The sequence below is a fragment of the Cibotium barometz genome, chromosome 11 (assembly GCF_041138505.1).
Source record: "Cibotium barometz isolate CiBa-2024 chromosome 11, ASM4113850v1, whole genome shotgun sequence".
Classification (NCBI taxonomy): domain Eukaryota; kingdom Viridiplantae; phylum Streptophyta; class Polypodiopsida; order Cyatheales; family Cibotiaceae; genus Cibotium; species Cibotium barometz.
Window position 1 is genome coordinate 31,167,520 of NC_141056.1, and position 17,047 is coordinate 31,184,566.

Consider the following 17,047-nt stretch of genomic DNA (forward strand, 5'->3'; position numbering starts at 1 on the left):
CAATAATTGCATGTACAAAGACTCCAGAATGCATGGAAGAGCAGCATCCAGGCTAAAATGCATTGTTCGACGTGGAAGAGTGTCAAAAGACCGATGTGAATCATTGCCCACGCCACATGTGATGGAAAAGCCAGGAAAAACAACCACAGAAAAGAGCACATGGATCACCCATGAAGAACGCCGTATAGAGCGCACACATTCAAGAGCCGGATCAAACCGAAGACAAAGAAGCGCCAACCTCAAACAAAACAGAGTCTCCTATGAATCATGAATAGGCCATACCCTGGAAACAGCAGCGACAATGAAGAGCACATGGATCACGCACAAAGAACGCCATACAGAGTGCACACATTCGACAAACGGATCAAATCAAAGACGAAGAACTGCCAACCTCAAAAATGAAGGCCACGACATGCAACGCACGCGAAGGTATCTCAAAAAAAACAACGAAGGTCCCAACCTTAGTAAAACTGGAGTGAAAGCGACATTCTAAGATAAAACGGTTGCATGTTAATTAATTAATCTGAAAAAACATTTTGGTGAGTTACTGAAGAGAAAACCAAGGAGGACATCTCGTACCTAACAATCTCAGAAGATAAAAACTTTCCAATTGAGTAACCATTCAACAATAGAGTAGAAGAGACTCCTTCCAAAAGAGTAGAGATGATATTGATGATCTACGGTTACAACTCAAATTTTGATGAGGCTTGGAAAAACAAATTGCAAGATTGCTAATTTTTCAATAATCTTCCTTTAAAGGAACCATATCGCCCGTGAGCAAGTTAGGTAATAGATCTTCCTTTAAAAGAACCATATCGCCTGTGAGAAAGTTAGGTCAAAGGTCAGGAGTGGTCAGCATAGAAAAAATCAAATCAAAGGGTCAAAGCACTCAATTTTGTTACCTTTATCTACTGAGTTTCTATATCACCTCACTCGTTACCTCCTTGATTTTAGTCTTCCTTATCTCATAAGTGCATTCAAAAAACATATCAAGGAACATCACTCTATTTTTGGCCAGCATACAAGCATATGTACAGAACTCCAAGCATAGACTGCTCCCATCAAATACTTGCTAAAATATTCACAAGTTTAGGGGAAGGCAGGCCATCAATACTCAGTCCTGCATTGACAGGCACGACAGGCATAAACAAGTGCAAATTGCAGTTTTATCTCGAGGGATTGGTCAGTTGCAAGACAGCTATGCCGGAGAGTGTCTGTCCTCCTCCTTGAGGGCATGCCGGAAGTGGCAGCGATGACCATATGTGCAGGGCTCCCCTGCTGCAAACATGTGGCAAACATTTGTCTTGTACTTGTTGTGGCGTGCCACTGGACGCAGCTCCTCCAAACCATGAGCAAATCGGCACCGCTCGCCATATGGGCACTTTTCTGCCCACTTGTTGCAAAGCTCCGTCTTGTAAGTGCCTTGAGCATAAACTTCCCACTCCTCTCCACCCACCTCTACATTCCCTTCATAGTCCTGCCCATGATCAGCGGGTAATTGGTACAGATTTACTCGCTAAACATAACTGAGGTAATATAAAAAATTAAGCAAATTGTAATCATACTCTCAGGCATATGCTATGCATGTTACACGTCAAGTTACATTCATTGTGGCATGATGAGAAAAGTAAAACTTGGCAATACGTTGATCCACATCTCGAAATTGGAGAATAACATACAGTTTTTAGTTCAAGTGCCCTATACCATCACATAAAATGTTCTTGATTTGCTCACATATGATGTGCAGATCCAATTGCCCTATTGCAGCATATATGTATTGCAGGACAAATGTGTCTACTAACACGTTATTTGAGCATACCATACTATCCATAGATGTCCTGCTAGACAAATCTGTCTGCCAACACAATTTTTAATTGCAAATCCAACTGCTCTAGCAGCATCAGAACACTATACTCTGACTGTTTGCTGTCTCAAGGCTGAGAACATATCAGCTGGGAAGGAATGACAACGGAGATCTATTGGTGCAAAAGCCAGTTTAAAAGCAATGCAGCATTGTGTCTATGTAAGAGTAAAGTGACCATATGGCATATACCCCTAGCAAAGCCCTTCGTCTGCATCTTAGTCCACAAGGTGCACTTACCAGTAATATCAGTTCGTCAAACAAAAAGCGAATGATAAGAGACAGATAAAAAGCTGTTCTGCAAAAACCTACATCTTGTACAATGATCATCTAGAATGTAAAATGTCCAGAATGCAATCAAAAAGGAATAGCAAACTCACCTCACCTTCCCCAGCAGGCCCTGCAGCCAGCCGAAGTCGATGTGGATGAAGGGGTGAAAGAACAGGGGACTGAGGAGAACCTGATGTCAAGTTCGGTGAAAGCCTCTTCACACGGATTGAAATGCTTTTGGGAAGAGCGCCTGTGGGAGAGCAGTGTAGAGGTGGCTTACCAGAAGAACCTGGTGTACTTGTGCTGCTAGATTTGTTTCTTGGAGACACGCAGCTTTCCTCTTTCTCTGGTAAATGCGAGGAGGATGAAAACAAGGAAATGAAATCTTCATGTCGCAGCTCAATTGAGTTTAAACATCGGTTACTGCAGGGCTTCGTGGGAGTACTTTCGCATGCCAAAACACTTGCAGTAGATTTATCTGATGATGTTGCACATTCTGATAGAGAGGTATCAATCTCCTGGACTGAAGGCATTGCCATTGGAGCATAAGACAGATTCAGACGTGAAGGTTCACCACCTCCTCCAAAATCAAAACCAGCACTCCCTTCGTCATTTCCAATGTAAATCCTGTCTTTGCAGGTGTGAATTGGAGAAGAATAACCTGAGCCATGACTGTCTTCTCCATATCCACTGTCAAAGCTCTGTTTACAGATTGAAGATGAGAAAACTGAGCCACCACTGTTTTCTCCATATCCACTGTCCGTGCTCTGTTCTGAAGTGCAGATAGGAGATGAATAGACTGAGCCATTGCAGCTTTCCAGGCCAGAAGCCAGACTTTTCACAGCCATAGACTCTGCTGGCACTGGAGAAGGAGTTCCCTTAAAGATGGCATGTGTTGGTGAAGCCAGGCTTTCTTGATGCATCTCTTTAGTAGGGCTCTGAACCTCCCGCAAATTTTCCTGCATCTCCTGCAGGCTGCTCTGCTTGCATTGCATCACACTGAGAAGCTCTTCATTAAAAATTTGGAGCTCATAGTTCCTGTTTTTCACACAGAAAAGCTTGTTCTCAGACTCTTGAACTTGCTCTATAAGCTGGTTGCACAGCTCAGCCAAGATCTGCCATTCTTGTGTGGTTCTTGCTATCTGCTCTTTCAGTTTAGTGATAGGAACAGCGGAATCGTCATGGTTTTGCAGAGTCGCTGGATCATCTGCTGATGGAGTTACGGTGGCTTGATCTGTCAAGCAAGTCTGTGACAGGCACATAGCCAGCGCTTCAGAAGGCAGCCGTGCAGAAGCATTGCCTTTTGCAAACCGTTTCCATCCAATGACTGAATGAAGCTGCGACATCAATCTGCTGTTTTCTTCCTTCAACTTGTTCAACTCTGAGCGAAGCTTTCCCAGCTGGGGCTGGCAACCTCTGCGCTGCAACTCTGTGCTGTCGAGATTCTCCATCTCTCTCTGTTTTTTCTGTGCTTCAGATCATTTCTCTAAAAACTGCACAAAAGACACGAACAGATGTTAAGATTTCCAGAAGCCATATCTGCAAAGCTTTTACTGTGCTTTTCTTGCGTCAGGCCATGGCAACAACTGGCTTGCTTTCTTTACTGGCTATGGCTGGAGAAAAGCAGGTTCTCTGAAGTGAAGCTGCAGGGAGGCTCATAAAGCAAAAAAGGCAGTCTATTAGACCAGAGAACAAAACCACACAAGGAAACTGCACTCTTCATGAAAATCAATGATTTTTGCTGTGTGCAGAGATCAAAGAAGACTCTTTGCATCGCTGCTGGAGTCACCTTGCACAATCTTCTTCTGCAAAGACATGAGGGTTTGCCTAATCCACAACAAGCGACAGCCTTCCCTTATTCTGCCCTGGATTGTTCCGAGGAACAGAAACAGCCACAAATTGGGATCAACAACAACGCCATTGAATCTGTAAGCGCTATGGTTTAGGGTTTGCAGCAAAGAAAGGCCAAGTTTTAGGGTTTACCAGTGGAAGTGTCTTCTACTCAATGTGCGCTTTCAGCTCGTGCATGAGCCAGAGAGCGTAATATGTATAGTACGTATAATACTTCATTGCAACTAATAATAAATATTCGTTACACAATCAATCTGATTCTAGTTTATTTACTGCTTTACTAATGTATTATATAATAATATATTAAATCTAATAATACATGAGCCAAATAATATATAGTACCGAGTAATCTAATACGAACTTAAATGAATCTCTAATATTTAATTGCAAATGTTTTATCATAGTTATATACCAAATAAGGACCCAAAATCTTTTCCTGCTTTCCCATTAATTTGCAAGCAGGTCTTTATTTTATGGTTTTCTAAGGTTTTCCAAAATTTCATAACTTTATTTTATGGTTTTCTAAGGTTTTCCAAAATTTCATAAGGTTCATGTCGAAGGTTTTAGTTGAATCTACACGATCTTCCTTATTTAGAAAATGTATGCATGCACACTCACACTCCTCTCCCTTTCTCTCGCGCTTGTAGCACATTTTTTTTCAGCTAAGATTTCTTCTCTCCTGAACGTGTCTCTTCATTGCCTTTGATTTGCATAAGAGAGTTCACTTCCCCTCTACTTGTTTTTTTATGCCGTTAAAGAAATTCTAGCCCCTCATCTCACCATCTGCTTACAATTCTCTGTTTAGAAAATGTATGCATGCACACTCACACTCCTCTCCCTTTCTCTCGTGCTTGTACCACATTTTTTTCAGCCAAGATTTCTTCTCTCTTGAATGTGTCTCTTCATCGCCTTTGATTTGCATAAGAGATAGTTCACTTCCCCTCTACTAGTTTTTCTATGCCGCTAAAGAAATTCTAGCCCCTCATCTCACCGTCTGCTTTACAATTCTCTCTCTCTCTCTCTCTCTCCCACATGATGGTTGATGGTGTCTTCCTCTCCCTCTCCATCTCACCATGCACAACGAATATCCCTTGAACCTTCAGTGCTTGCATGAAGCGGTGGAGCAGTCAAACCATTTCGTATCTAGGATGCTGTAGACATAAGGTTCTGTGCATCCCTTTCTGCACACTCTTGCTTGTATGGTGCTCGTACAAGTGCATCTACCATATATAGAAATAATGGGAACATAACAATGTTTTTTAGCAGCGTTTCTATAATGTTTTCAGAAGGGAAACGTGGGGGGTATTAACACTGTTGAGTAGCATTTTTTTGGCAGTGTTCTTGGCAACAACGAAAAAACGTTGCTATCACTATAAGGGAATTGTCGGTTACATTAGGCAAAATATGGACTCTCATTTTTGCCCCTTAAGGCTTTCCACACCTCCTCTCTCTAGAAAAATGGGCTCATGTGGTGAAATTTTTACAAATCAACTCAGAAGTGAGTGAAGTTTGGAATCTAATTTTTACAAATTAACTCAGAAGTGAGCGGAGTTTGGAAATTTAGAATCTACTCTTCGATACCTTTCCAATCATATATAGCATGATGGGCAATTTTGCATATTAAGAAAGTCCCCAAAATGGTGATAACGGGGCCGTCATCACCATTTTGGGGACTTTCTTAATCTGCAAAATTGCCCATCATGTATATCATTGGAAAGGTATCGATGGGCAATTTTGCATATTAAGAAAGTCCCCAAAATGGTGATGGGCAATTTTGCAATGATATATAGCATGATGGGCAATTTGGGCCGTCATCACCATTTTGGAGACTTTCTTAATATGCAAAATTACCCATCATGCTATATATCATTGAAAAGGTATCGAAGAGTAGATTCCAAATTTTCAAACTGTGCTCACTTCTGAGTTGATTTGCAAAAATTCATGCCATGTCATCACCATTTTGGGGACTTTCTTAATATGCAAAATTACCCATCATGCTATATATCATTAGAAAGGTATCGAAGAGTAGATTCCAAATTTTCAAACTCCGCTCACTTTTAAGTTGATTTGTAAAAATTTCACCATGAGCCCATTTTTTTTCTAGAGAGAGGAGGTGTGGAAATGCTTAAAGGGAAAAAATAAGAGTTGATATTTCGCCTAATGCGAGCGACTATTACGGGCATTGGTATAAGCGGTGGTAAATCAAAGGAAAAATGTCATTTTATGGGTGCCGATAATGGAAAAAAATAAAATTTCAAATTTGTCTAATAGATTTCAAGAAAAATTCACTGGTCATATTTACAAATTCAAAGTTCACTGCTTATATTTATAATCAAAGTTACAAAGTCATAGATCATCATTTATTCTATCATCCTCGGCTAGATCCATGGCCCCAAAAAGGTCAATTTTAAGAAATATTTCTATATCCTCTTCAATGTCACCAAAAGAGTGTTATACCATTTGGTCAATGGCTTGCTCTTCTATAGGATTAAGGTCATCTATGTGCTCCTTGTTGGATGTACCTGGCTCTGCATCATAACTTGATGAGTACAGTTCTTCCATATGCTCTTGAATTTTTCCCTCAGGCCGCGTAGGTTCCGCAACTAATATACTCAAGGCATTTGGCTCTTGGATTTCAATATCAACTCTATTATTTATCTCTTGGGTTTCAATAACATCAACTCCATCATTATGACTCTGTGGTTCTTCTTCTAGTTTCTTGCCTTCAAAAATTTGTTTGCTACACGAGGAGCAACTTGGACTACAAAAACCCACCTTGGATCCTTTGGATCTACTTTAAAGATGACTTGCTCTCACAATGTTCTGGTAGGACAAATGTATCCCTCTAGTCGGCCACTTTAAAGATGACTTGCTCACAATGTTCTGGTAGGACAAATGTATCCCTCTAGTCGGGTCCAAAACTTTGTGGAGTCAACTTGGACAAACCCACTCTTGTCCTTCCTTACAGTTACATTTGGTTCATTTGTTATTACCTTGTACCACTTCACGTAAAAAATAAACATGTAAAAGTGTTTAAAAGTAACTTTAAGGATGTTTTGAATAGTTCCACAATAATCAAGCATGCCAACTTCTGCATTCAAGTCACTTGTACTTGACTGGCTTTCTTGCATGAAGTTAGCTTTAATGCCGCTATCAAAAGTTGTTCTTTTACGATCTATTTGTTCCACTCGAAAATGACGCTCGTGTGACCAAAGTTCACCATATTGATGATACTGCAAGCACAATAAGAATCAACATGCAAGTTGATGCATGATAAATAAACTCTTTTTTTTATTAATGAGACAGTAGTCAAGGAGAACGATTACTCACATGCCAATCACAACCTTTTGCAAGCTCCTCCTCCTTCTTTGTGATAGTCTCACCATTATACTTTGGTTGTGTTATTATTGCATCAAGCCATCTACTCGAAGGAAAGGTAGGTATTTGTGCAAGCTTTGGAGGGTATGGTAGGGTTCTTATTATTCGACTCCTAAAATTTTGTTGGGCTATAATACATTGTGCCTTGACCTCTTGATATCTTTCAATCCATTTAACCATGGCATTTGAGTTCAAGATGCAAAATTTATTGATCTTATCTCCTAAGGTATTGTCCATCGCTCTTACGTGCCCATTTTCTTGTGACTCTTCCCTAACTACTCTATCATCTTCAAGATGGCTCCATAATCGAGGCATCTCTAGGTCAGATGTACTGAGAAATTCTATTATGTAAACAAGGGAGAGATTCTTATACAAGCCATCCTTTAGCCGTGCTACCCTCTGGACGAGCTTGTTCCGTACAAATCCCTTTAAGGTTTTCATGAATCTCTCTAGAAGAAACAACCATCGACTATGGATAGTCGCGTTGCACCTACAACCTCATTAACGACATGAACTAAGAGGTGTATCTGAATGGTCAATATGCTTGTTATTGGTAGAAACTTTTCTGTCATGTGCATGGCTTCTAAGGAGTTTATATGTGCTAACTCTAAGGTATCTCGCCTTATTTCCTTGGTGCACCAATATACTAATCTTGTATATGGTAGCTCTTATTGCTTTGGTGAGGCATCCCTTTATTGCAATTGGAATGCACCCTTTAGGCCACTAAGCTTGTCATCTTTTGTGAATGCACCCTTTAGGCTATGATTGGGGTGTGAAAGTATGCAATGTCCCTATTTACTTGTTTTTCTTCCAATTTATTTAAGACCCAAGATGCTTTAGGCCCCACATATAGTTTTCCAAAAAAAGCACCTCAACTACATTCTTGAAGATGTGCTTTGGGTCTAGTAGATGGTTTATTAGAAGATCGCTCCAATAAGGATGTCTGTGAAAAATAGAGAGCCTCTTCATCCCTGGGGGTGCAAAATTTCCATTATCTCTCCATGATTTCTTCCAGTCACTTGTCTTTAAACAGGAGGTGGTCTTCCTAGATTTCCCTCTCGCAATTATATCTGGTAGTGTTTTTTCGAGCTGGATTTCTATGTGCTCGACATGATCATCAATATTACTAGGATCTTCGTAAGAGTGAAAACGTAGATTGTTTAGACGTTCCACTGGATATATACCATACATACGTACATAGTTATTACAAACTCTCCGTTTTCGAGTGACTTGATACTTATGTGTGCACGAGCACATGCATCTCTGTTCAAGATTGACAGATGCCTCAATGGACACCACACCAGTGTTTGGAGGCTCCATGTGTGAGTGTATTGGGACGTCACATTGTCATTGTTTGCCATCTCCATTGTATTGGGATGTTTTTAATTTGGGCTAATGGGGGTCCCTTATATAGGGAAGACCAAATTTGTCAGTCAATAAAATGTGAAATGTCGGGTGCAGCAAACCAAAAGGCAAAGATTCAAATTCAAAGTTTGTGAAAAATTATGGGCGCCGGTAACTATGTCAGTATACTTACCAAAAATTATTTTAATTATTACCAGCATTTATATTGATGCCTATATTGGCATCTATACCAACACAGATACCAGCGCCCATAAAAATTACAGAACTCTACTGCGCGACTATTATTCCTCTTTCTTGAAGTTTTGTGTTGAGAGGTGGACTCCTCACCCCCTCCTTTTTTTTCATGTTTTCCTCCTTGTTGCCATGGATTTACTAATGTGTGTGTGTGTGTGTGTGTGTGTGTGTGTGTGTATGTGTTTGTTTTGTTTTGTTTTGCAAGTTTTTTTTCTTCTCCTTCTCTCACTACTCAAGGTAATGGTGTCAAAAGTAAGGACCTTTGTTTCCTTTGACTTTGCTCTATTATGGTCTAATTTGCGCTTGTTGGTTTACTTGTGTTGTGTGTATTTGTAGGTCAAGTTCTTTATGCAATCTCTTCACTTCCAGGTATATGGACTGTAAGCCCTTGCTACTTATGTTATTTTTTCTCTGTTTTTACTTGTATATAAGAGGCATCGAGGTGGGTAGATAAAACTTATGCATAGGCTTTTTTCCTTGTATAGAGTTTATGCAAGAAGCTCATGCATAGAGCTTGCATAGGCTTTTTTCCTTGTATAGAGTTTATGCAAGAAGCTCATGCATAGAGCTTATGCATAGAGCTTGCATAGGCTTCTTGCAAGCTTGCATGAATCTTATGCATAGAGCTTGCATAGGATTCTTACAATGACTATGCATAGGCTTCTTGCAAGCTTGCAAATGAAGCTTATGCATAGAGCTTGCATAGGCTTCTTGCAAGCTTGCATGAAGCTTATGCATAGAGCTTGCATAGGCTTATTTGCAAGCTCTATGCATAGGCTTCTTGTAAGCTTGCATGAAGCTTATGCATAGAGCTTGCATAGGCTTCTTATTTGCAAGCTCTATGCATAGGCTTATTTGCAAGCTCTATGCATAGGCTTCTTGTAAGCTTGCATGAAGCTTATGCATAGAGCTTGCATAGGCTTCTTATTTGCAAGCTCTATGCATAGCCTTGCAAGCTCTTGCTTAGGTTTACCTCTATGCAAGCTTAGGTTTACTTCTATACAAGCTCTATGCATGCTTCTTGTATTAAGCTAGATGCATAGAGCTTAATGCATGCATGCTTCTTGCATTAAGGTCTATATGCATGCATTAGCACTATTATTCTAGCTCTATGCATGCTTCTTGAATAAATGTTTAATGCATCTAACTCTTGCATTTAGCTCTATGCATGCTTCTTGCATACATGCTTAATGTGTGTAGCTCCTACATCTAGCTCTATCCATGCATGAAGCTCTATGCATGCTTCTTGCATCTAGCTCTATGCATAGAGCATGGAGCTTAATGCATGCATACTTCTTGCATCTAGCTCCATGCATAGAGCTTTATCATGCCTACACCATAGGCTCTTAGCCCAGAGTAGTTCTTTGAGTTTATCTCACACGCCTCGAGCTGAGAGCCATGGCACAATAGTACTTTGGGGGGGGCTCCAATCCATCCCACCATTGTATCCACACTGATCCCCACTCCCTTGCTTACACCAGCACACACCCCTAGCCGTCGCTTGACTACGTGTAGACATAGTAGTGGTGGGGGTGATTGTGGTGGTTGTTCTGGGAGTGGTGGCACAGATTTAGTGTTTCCTACACCCATCTCCTCAGCTAGTACACCATGCACACCTAGGAGTCCTTATGCTCCTTGCATGACATCCACAAAGAAAGTGTATCATGTGCGCAACGGAGCCATGGTCATGGATGAAAGAGCGCATCTGCTATCTCTTAAAGATTCAAATTTCACATGAAGTGATGAATAAGTGGGATGCCCTAGATAAAGATAAGAAAAACTTCATCATTGAGCAAATCAAGAACAAGTGCCAAATCAATGGATCAAAAGTGTCATGGTTAAAACCATGGCATTGCATAGATCTGAGGTGCGGGATGCTATGACGAGGGGGAAGCTAAAACCTACTTGGCTTGATGTGAAGGAGTGGATGATCCAGGCCGAGTATAGAGACATGCTTGGAAAGTACAGCCAGTAGAGGGCACGGGCTTGGATGGAGAGTGTTGGCTCTTCACACTTGGTAGTGGGTACGAGTCCTTCCACCAGTACTTTGTAGGTTTATTTACAAATCTCTTTCATTCATTGTCTATGATGTGCATTGGTTGCATGCCCTAAACCTTGTGTTGGTTGGTTGATGTAGGAGAGCATGGCAGGCTGTCCTCCATTTCCGCAGGAGGAGAGATATGGCTACAAGTTTGGCACGTAGGCACTGCTTGAGCAATTGGAGTTTGAGGGTACGCCTATCAATTTGGGAGCGGCAGCGAATGTGGTAAGCATCCTACTACTACTTGCATACATCTACTCATTTGTATTGGCATGTTTGCATTGAATACTAATTTCTTCTTATGCATGCACTGATATAGGATATGCCTCAGCCCTCACCTAGCGATGAGTAGTGCGATGCTAGCCAGGTTTACATAAGGCTTGTACACATGATTTTTTGTTGTGTTGCTATCTATTTGGATTAACACTTTCATGTAAATGATATTACTTTGTTACACGTATTTTAGGTTGCCATTTTGACATGTACATATGATGGTCTAGGACATACAAAGTGTTGTTATCCATGCCTTGGATCAACACCGACATGTAATTATTATGAATAATGTAATCATCAATTAATACAAAATAAAATTTTTCTCTCAATTCCGAGTACAGTTGGACAAGTACTCTTACCAACACCTAAAAAATTTCTTGCATAGGATGCATGGGTATGCGCGCCGATATCTGCGATGAAACTGTAATTTTACCGACATGTATACTGACGCCCATACCAGCGCTATACCAGAGCTTATGTACCGGGGGGTATAAGGACGTTCATGGTACCATGCCTTGTTTAGGCACCGGTAAACCATCATTCCCTTGTAGTGTATACTGTAAAAATATCCCACTTCTTTTGCTGTCGCATCGTTTTATCTTTAGAATGTACTAAACTTGGTACTCTAAGTTTTTTTGCAAGTTTATGTCTAATCTATCACTTCTACCTCTCCTACCCTATCCTCCTCAAGATCAAGCAAGGTATGTGTATTATCTTTTCCTTCATTTTCTATACAAAAAAGCTTTCCATGAAAGCTTTCTTGTGAGTATTTTCCTTCTCTTTCCTCTCTTTCCTCTCTTTTAAGTTTTTCTTTTCTTCTTTTTTCCTTCTTATTAAAGCTTAACCCCGACCCTATATTTTACATAGAAACCCTAATTAAGAGCTCTCCATTAAAGCCTCACAAGGTAAGAGATCTTGATTTTCCTAATACTTTCTTTCTTTCTTAATTTGGTTTAATTTTGTAGGTTTTTAACACATACAAGCCTCACAAGGTAAGAGATCTCTTTCTTGTATGTTTCTTCTTTTATGCTTTTACATGTTTATAGGGTTTGTAAGTTTTAGGGCTTTTAAAATTAAGATTTGTTATTAATACTTTTTTTTCTTAATTTGGTTTGATTTTGTAGGTTTGCAACACATACAAGCCTCACAAGGTAAGCGATCTCTTTCTTGTATGTTTCTTCTCTTATGTTTTTACATGCTTATAGGGTTTGTAAGTTTTAGGGTTTTTAAGATAAGGGTTTGTTATTAATACTTTTTTTTTCTTAATTTGGTTTGATTTTCTAGGTTTTCAACACATACAAGTCTCACAAGGTAAGAGATCTCTTTCTTGTATGTTTCTTCTCTTATACTTTTACATGTTATAGGGTTTGTAAGTTTTAGGGCTTTTAAGATTAGGATTTGTTATTTTTTCCATGCTCTATGGATAGCCTTTTGAGAGTTATTCTTCTCTCAAGAGGTGGCCATATGCCTTAGCCTCATGCATAAGGCTAGGACATAAAGTTTATGCATGAGGCTAGTGTATAAGTCTCATGCATGAGACTTATGCATTAGCCATATGCATGAGGCTTATACATAAGCTTTATGCATGAGATTTATGAATAAGCCACATGCATGAGATATGTGCACAAAACCTCATGCATAAGGCTCATGTATAAAGCTTATGCATGAGGCTTATGCATTAGTCAGAAGCCTCTATGCATAGTCTTTAGAGAGCTATGCATCTCTCAAGAGAGGTGGCCATATGCATGAGACATATGCATAAGCCTTATTCATGAGGCCTATACATTAGCACGCTGGGTAGCTTCCAATGAATGCCGGTAAGCTCCAATGCATGCCGGTAGCTTCCAACGCATGCCAGTGCTACCTAGGCATCCTAGTAGCTTCCCCAATGCATGTCGATAGCTTTTTGATGCATATCGATAGCTTCCACTGCATGTCGGGTGCTACCTAGGCATCCTAGTAGCTTCCAATGCATACCGGGTGCTACCTAGGCATCCTAGTAGCTTCCAATGCATACCGGGTGCTACCTAGGGATGCCGGTGGCTTCCAATGTATGCCGGTGGCTTTCAATGTATGCTGGTAGCTTCCAATGTATGTCGGTGGCTTCCAAAGTATGCTGGTAGCTACCAATGCATGCCGGGTGCTACCTAGGCATGCTGGTAGCTACCTAGGCATGTAGATAGCTACCAATGCATGCCGGGTGCTACCTAGGCATGCTGGTAGCTACCTAGGCATGCCAGTAGCTTCCAATGCTTGTCGGGTGCTACCTAGGCATGTAGATAGCTTCCAATTCATGTTGGGTGCTACGTAGGCATGCCAATAGCTTCCAATGCATGCCGGGTGCTACCTAGGCATGCCTAAGAGTTTTAAGTATTTACGTTTTTTCTTGGATAGATGGCAAATAACTTGTAGCCGATATTACACGTGAAGGAGGAGTAGATATACCAACAATCTTTGCGAGTATATATTAGCCTCAAACTATATCTTATCTTTTAAGATAAGATATAGTGAGGAGCGTGGCTGCTGTGAGATTTCTCTACGGATTGGAGCAAACTACATGGAGCTCCTTGTGGAGGTATTCTACGCAATTCACCATCTTACTCTAGCCACCAACGTGGACATGCTACCTCTGCTGAACCTATCTGTCTAGCCAAAAGAAATTGCAAGGCCCTTGCTGCGTGGCATTGCTAGCTCCTCCTGTGTGATATTGGCCCATTCAACCTTATCTTTTTTGGTTGCATCTCTATAAGTGCCCTTGGTCAACTTGGGGGCGTTGGTTAGCCGCACGTAAGGCTAGTCCATGCGGGGGAGCTGGAGGGCGTTTTTGATCAAATCCATGCTCAATATCACCAGCTGTGTGGCTACCCCTCACTGTCAAGCACTTCTCCTGTGTGCAGGTTGGCATCATATGTTTCTGTGAAATAGAGGCAATTATAGAGATCGCCCCCACGGCTCCATAGTTGGCAGATCTCTAAGCCCCAGCTGCTCTGGACATGTTACCAATGTAGGGTCTGCTGCAACAACTGCCTTGTAACATAGACCTGTGAAATAAAGGAGCTTGTGCTTGACTTTATGGTTGCCCTATAGGGTCTGCCCCGCAACATGGCCCTATGAAATAATGGAGCTTGTGCTTGACTTTATGGTTGTTTTTCATCAATGAATGCATAGTATGATCGCTGACTTCCTTCATGAGTGGCTCCCCCAAGTGTGATAGCTATGTGGGGCGGTAGGCATATTCCTCAAAGCATCCCCTTGTCGGGTGCTTCTTCTTGAGAGTAGGGTGGTGGAGGACCTCCATGGAAGAGTTCGAGGTGTCAGCCATGTGGTAGAGGGTGTGAGCACAGGAAGGCTTGAGAGAAAAATTGGCAAGAGGTTGGTTACACTGAGAGCTGAAAATGAGGAAATGAGAGGGTGGGGCCCATATATATACTTTTCCAGAAGGATACGGTTGTGGAAACTTGAATGGTACGGGCATGGCATGCCCAGCGAGGATAGGCGTGGCATCTTCAGCATGAATGGGTGTGGAAACCGGGTTTGGATTTGGTAGTACGGGTGTGGCAGCTGTTGGAACTGTTAAAATTACAGCAATGTGATGAGCTATGGTGGATCAAATGCTAGAATCAACATCATTAAACAAAGTGATTAGCAAATAAATAAGATGTGATTAGTGAGTAATTAACAAATAGCTTAATGTAGGCATGGATAATCAAAAACCAGCAAATTCTCATTAGGACAATGCCTCAATTTATAGAGTTTACATCCAAGCATCTAATCCCACTGATTTCTCCTTGATTCACTCCACCTCTTTTGCTTGATTCTCTCCACCTCTCCCAGAATATCTCCACACTTCCTAAATCTTCTCATGCTACCCTTTATTCTCTCCCAGTAGATTCTTCTCACCTTTTCACAGGTTCTTTCATATTTACACATTCTCTTTTACAGCCTCTAACCAAGGGCTTGTTCCCGCACACACCCTATTCACTTGTATATTTCAACACCTCCCCTCAAGTGAATACTCCTAGCACACCTGGACCCTATACCAAGTTTCCCTCTTACTTGATAGTCCACGCGACCAGTGCCTAGCACACCTCCCCTCAAGTGAACTAAGCACACCTGGATCCTGTACCAAGTTTTTCTCTTACTTGATAGCCCGCGACCAGTTCCTCAAGTCCCTAAACTCATAGTCCTTGACACACTCTCTCTCTATGTGTCCAAGGCTTACTCTACAAGTGCCTGCGACCTTGACTAAAGTGCTCACACATACATCTACCACGTGGCCTACATCATCGGGGTGGCTCAGAGGTGGTTTTACTTTGTTGGGGTAGGTTACATTGGGTTGTGGGGTCTCTCTCTCTCTCTCTCTCTCTGAGAGATTTTCACATGGCTCCTCACTCTTTAGAGCCTCACATCTTCTCTTGTCTTCAGTCTTCTTCTCGTGCAGCAGCTTCTCTTCATGCGTCCATGTCTTCTAGTCTTCTTGTTATGGCATCTTCTCTTCTTGTGTCCATGTCTTCCTTGAGCTTTTCTTCTTGGTGTGGATCTTCCTCTTGGAAAGAGATGTTTTTCTTCTTTCATGGCTGGGGCCATGAGCTTGTCCGCCGTCAGTTCTTGCTCCATATGTGAGCAACATGTTTAAATGTTTTGTTGATAGTTCTTTTGGGCTTTTGATGTTTATCTTGTATCATTATGCAATGCAAACCCAAATCTATGCGGGAGGTCTTACCTCTTGCCTTATTCTAGACAAGGGCAGTGTCTGATCCCATTTTTACACTAATGTAATGTGTCCAATACATAATGCATATAGCATTCATTCTTATGCACATTCCCAAATGCAACTCTAGCTATGAATAATCTTGAATTTGAGTGTGATTTGCAGGCATTAACCAAGGGTTAAATGCAAAATGATGATTACCACAAATTTATCAGTATAATTTTCCCAGAAATTACATTAAATCAAGGGTAACCAATTTGTACGGAATGGTTGGAGTATCAAACCAACTCCGAATTGCAATCTGAAGTTATAGGGATCTGTATTAGATACCTAATGGTTAATTTGAACCCTCAATTTCACCAAAATATAGTGATTAGCACTGATTAATCATCACTGATTAGCAAATTAATCCTTTGTTTTGTGCACAAAAGAGAGTATGCGGGGAGCCCAGATCTGGGGCCTTAGACTTCAAATGAGCTCAAATCCTTTCAAGGCCATCAATAGCAATTAGCCTAGTAGAAGATTAAGCCAAGAAACACAAGATTTGACCAAACATTGAATGCTTAATCTCTGTTTTACCAAAGTCACCTGCAGATTTGATGAAGAGCTTGGATCTCACTGTAGACTTGATCAAATCAAATTCTGACTTCACCAGCTTGTAGAGCATGCTTGAAAACACCTGGGGCTAAGAGGAATTAGACCCATTTGATTTGTGGAAGTAGAAATATCAAATTCACCTCAGAAAAATAGCGCCTCTTCATTCATAAATTTCTGCAGTTGGCGTAGGCGGTTTGTGCTTCTTTCTTGATGCTTGGGCTGAAGCACAAGAGTGTTGACTATGTTAGGCTAGAAGGGTTTGGGCTAATTTTGAGTGTGCAAGGAGAAGCAGCTCCTCCACTGGCTGGGGGTACAGAAACCTTCTTGAAAATAACTAAAAATTTGATTATTTTCTAATTATCTACTAATCTTGATTAACTAGATAATGGGCTCATAAACTTGATGGATTTTAGGCTTGGCTCTGATACCATGTTAAAATTACAGCAATGTGATGAGCTATGGTGGA

The 17,047-nt window shown here is 41.0% G+C and overlaps 1 protein-coding gene across 1 annotated transcript; it reads right to left on the bottom strand.

Annotated features, from left to right (window-relative positions):
• Positions 1–1,050: 1,050 nt before the first annotated feature.
• LOC147634054 (uncharacterized) lies at positions 1,051–4,130 on the bottom strand. Its single transcript, XM_086805621.1, has 3 exons — positions 4,115–4,130; positions 2,242–3,624; positions 1,051–1,477 (listed from the first exon to the last, which is right to left on the bottom strand). Exons 2-3 carry the CDS (start codon positions 3,580–3,582, stop codon positions 1,199–1,201), a joined length of 1,620 nt encoding a protein of 539 aa, XP_086661747.1. The 5' UTR covers positions 3,583–3,624; positions 4,115–4,130; the 3' UTR covers positions 1,051–1,198.
• Between the last annotated feature and the right edge of the window lie 12,917 nt (positions 4,131–17,047).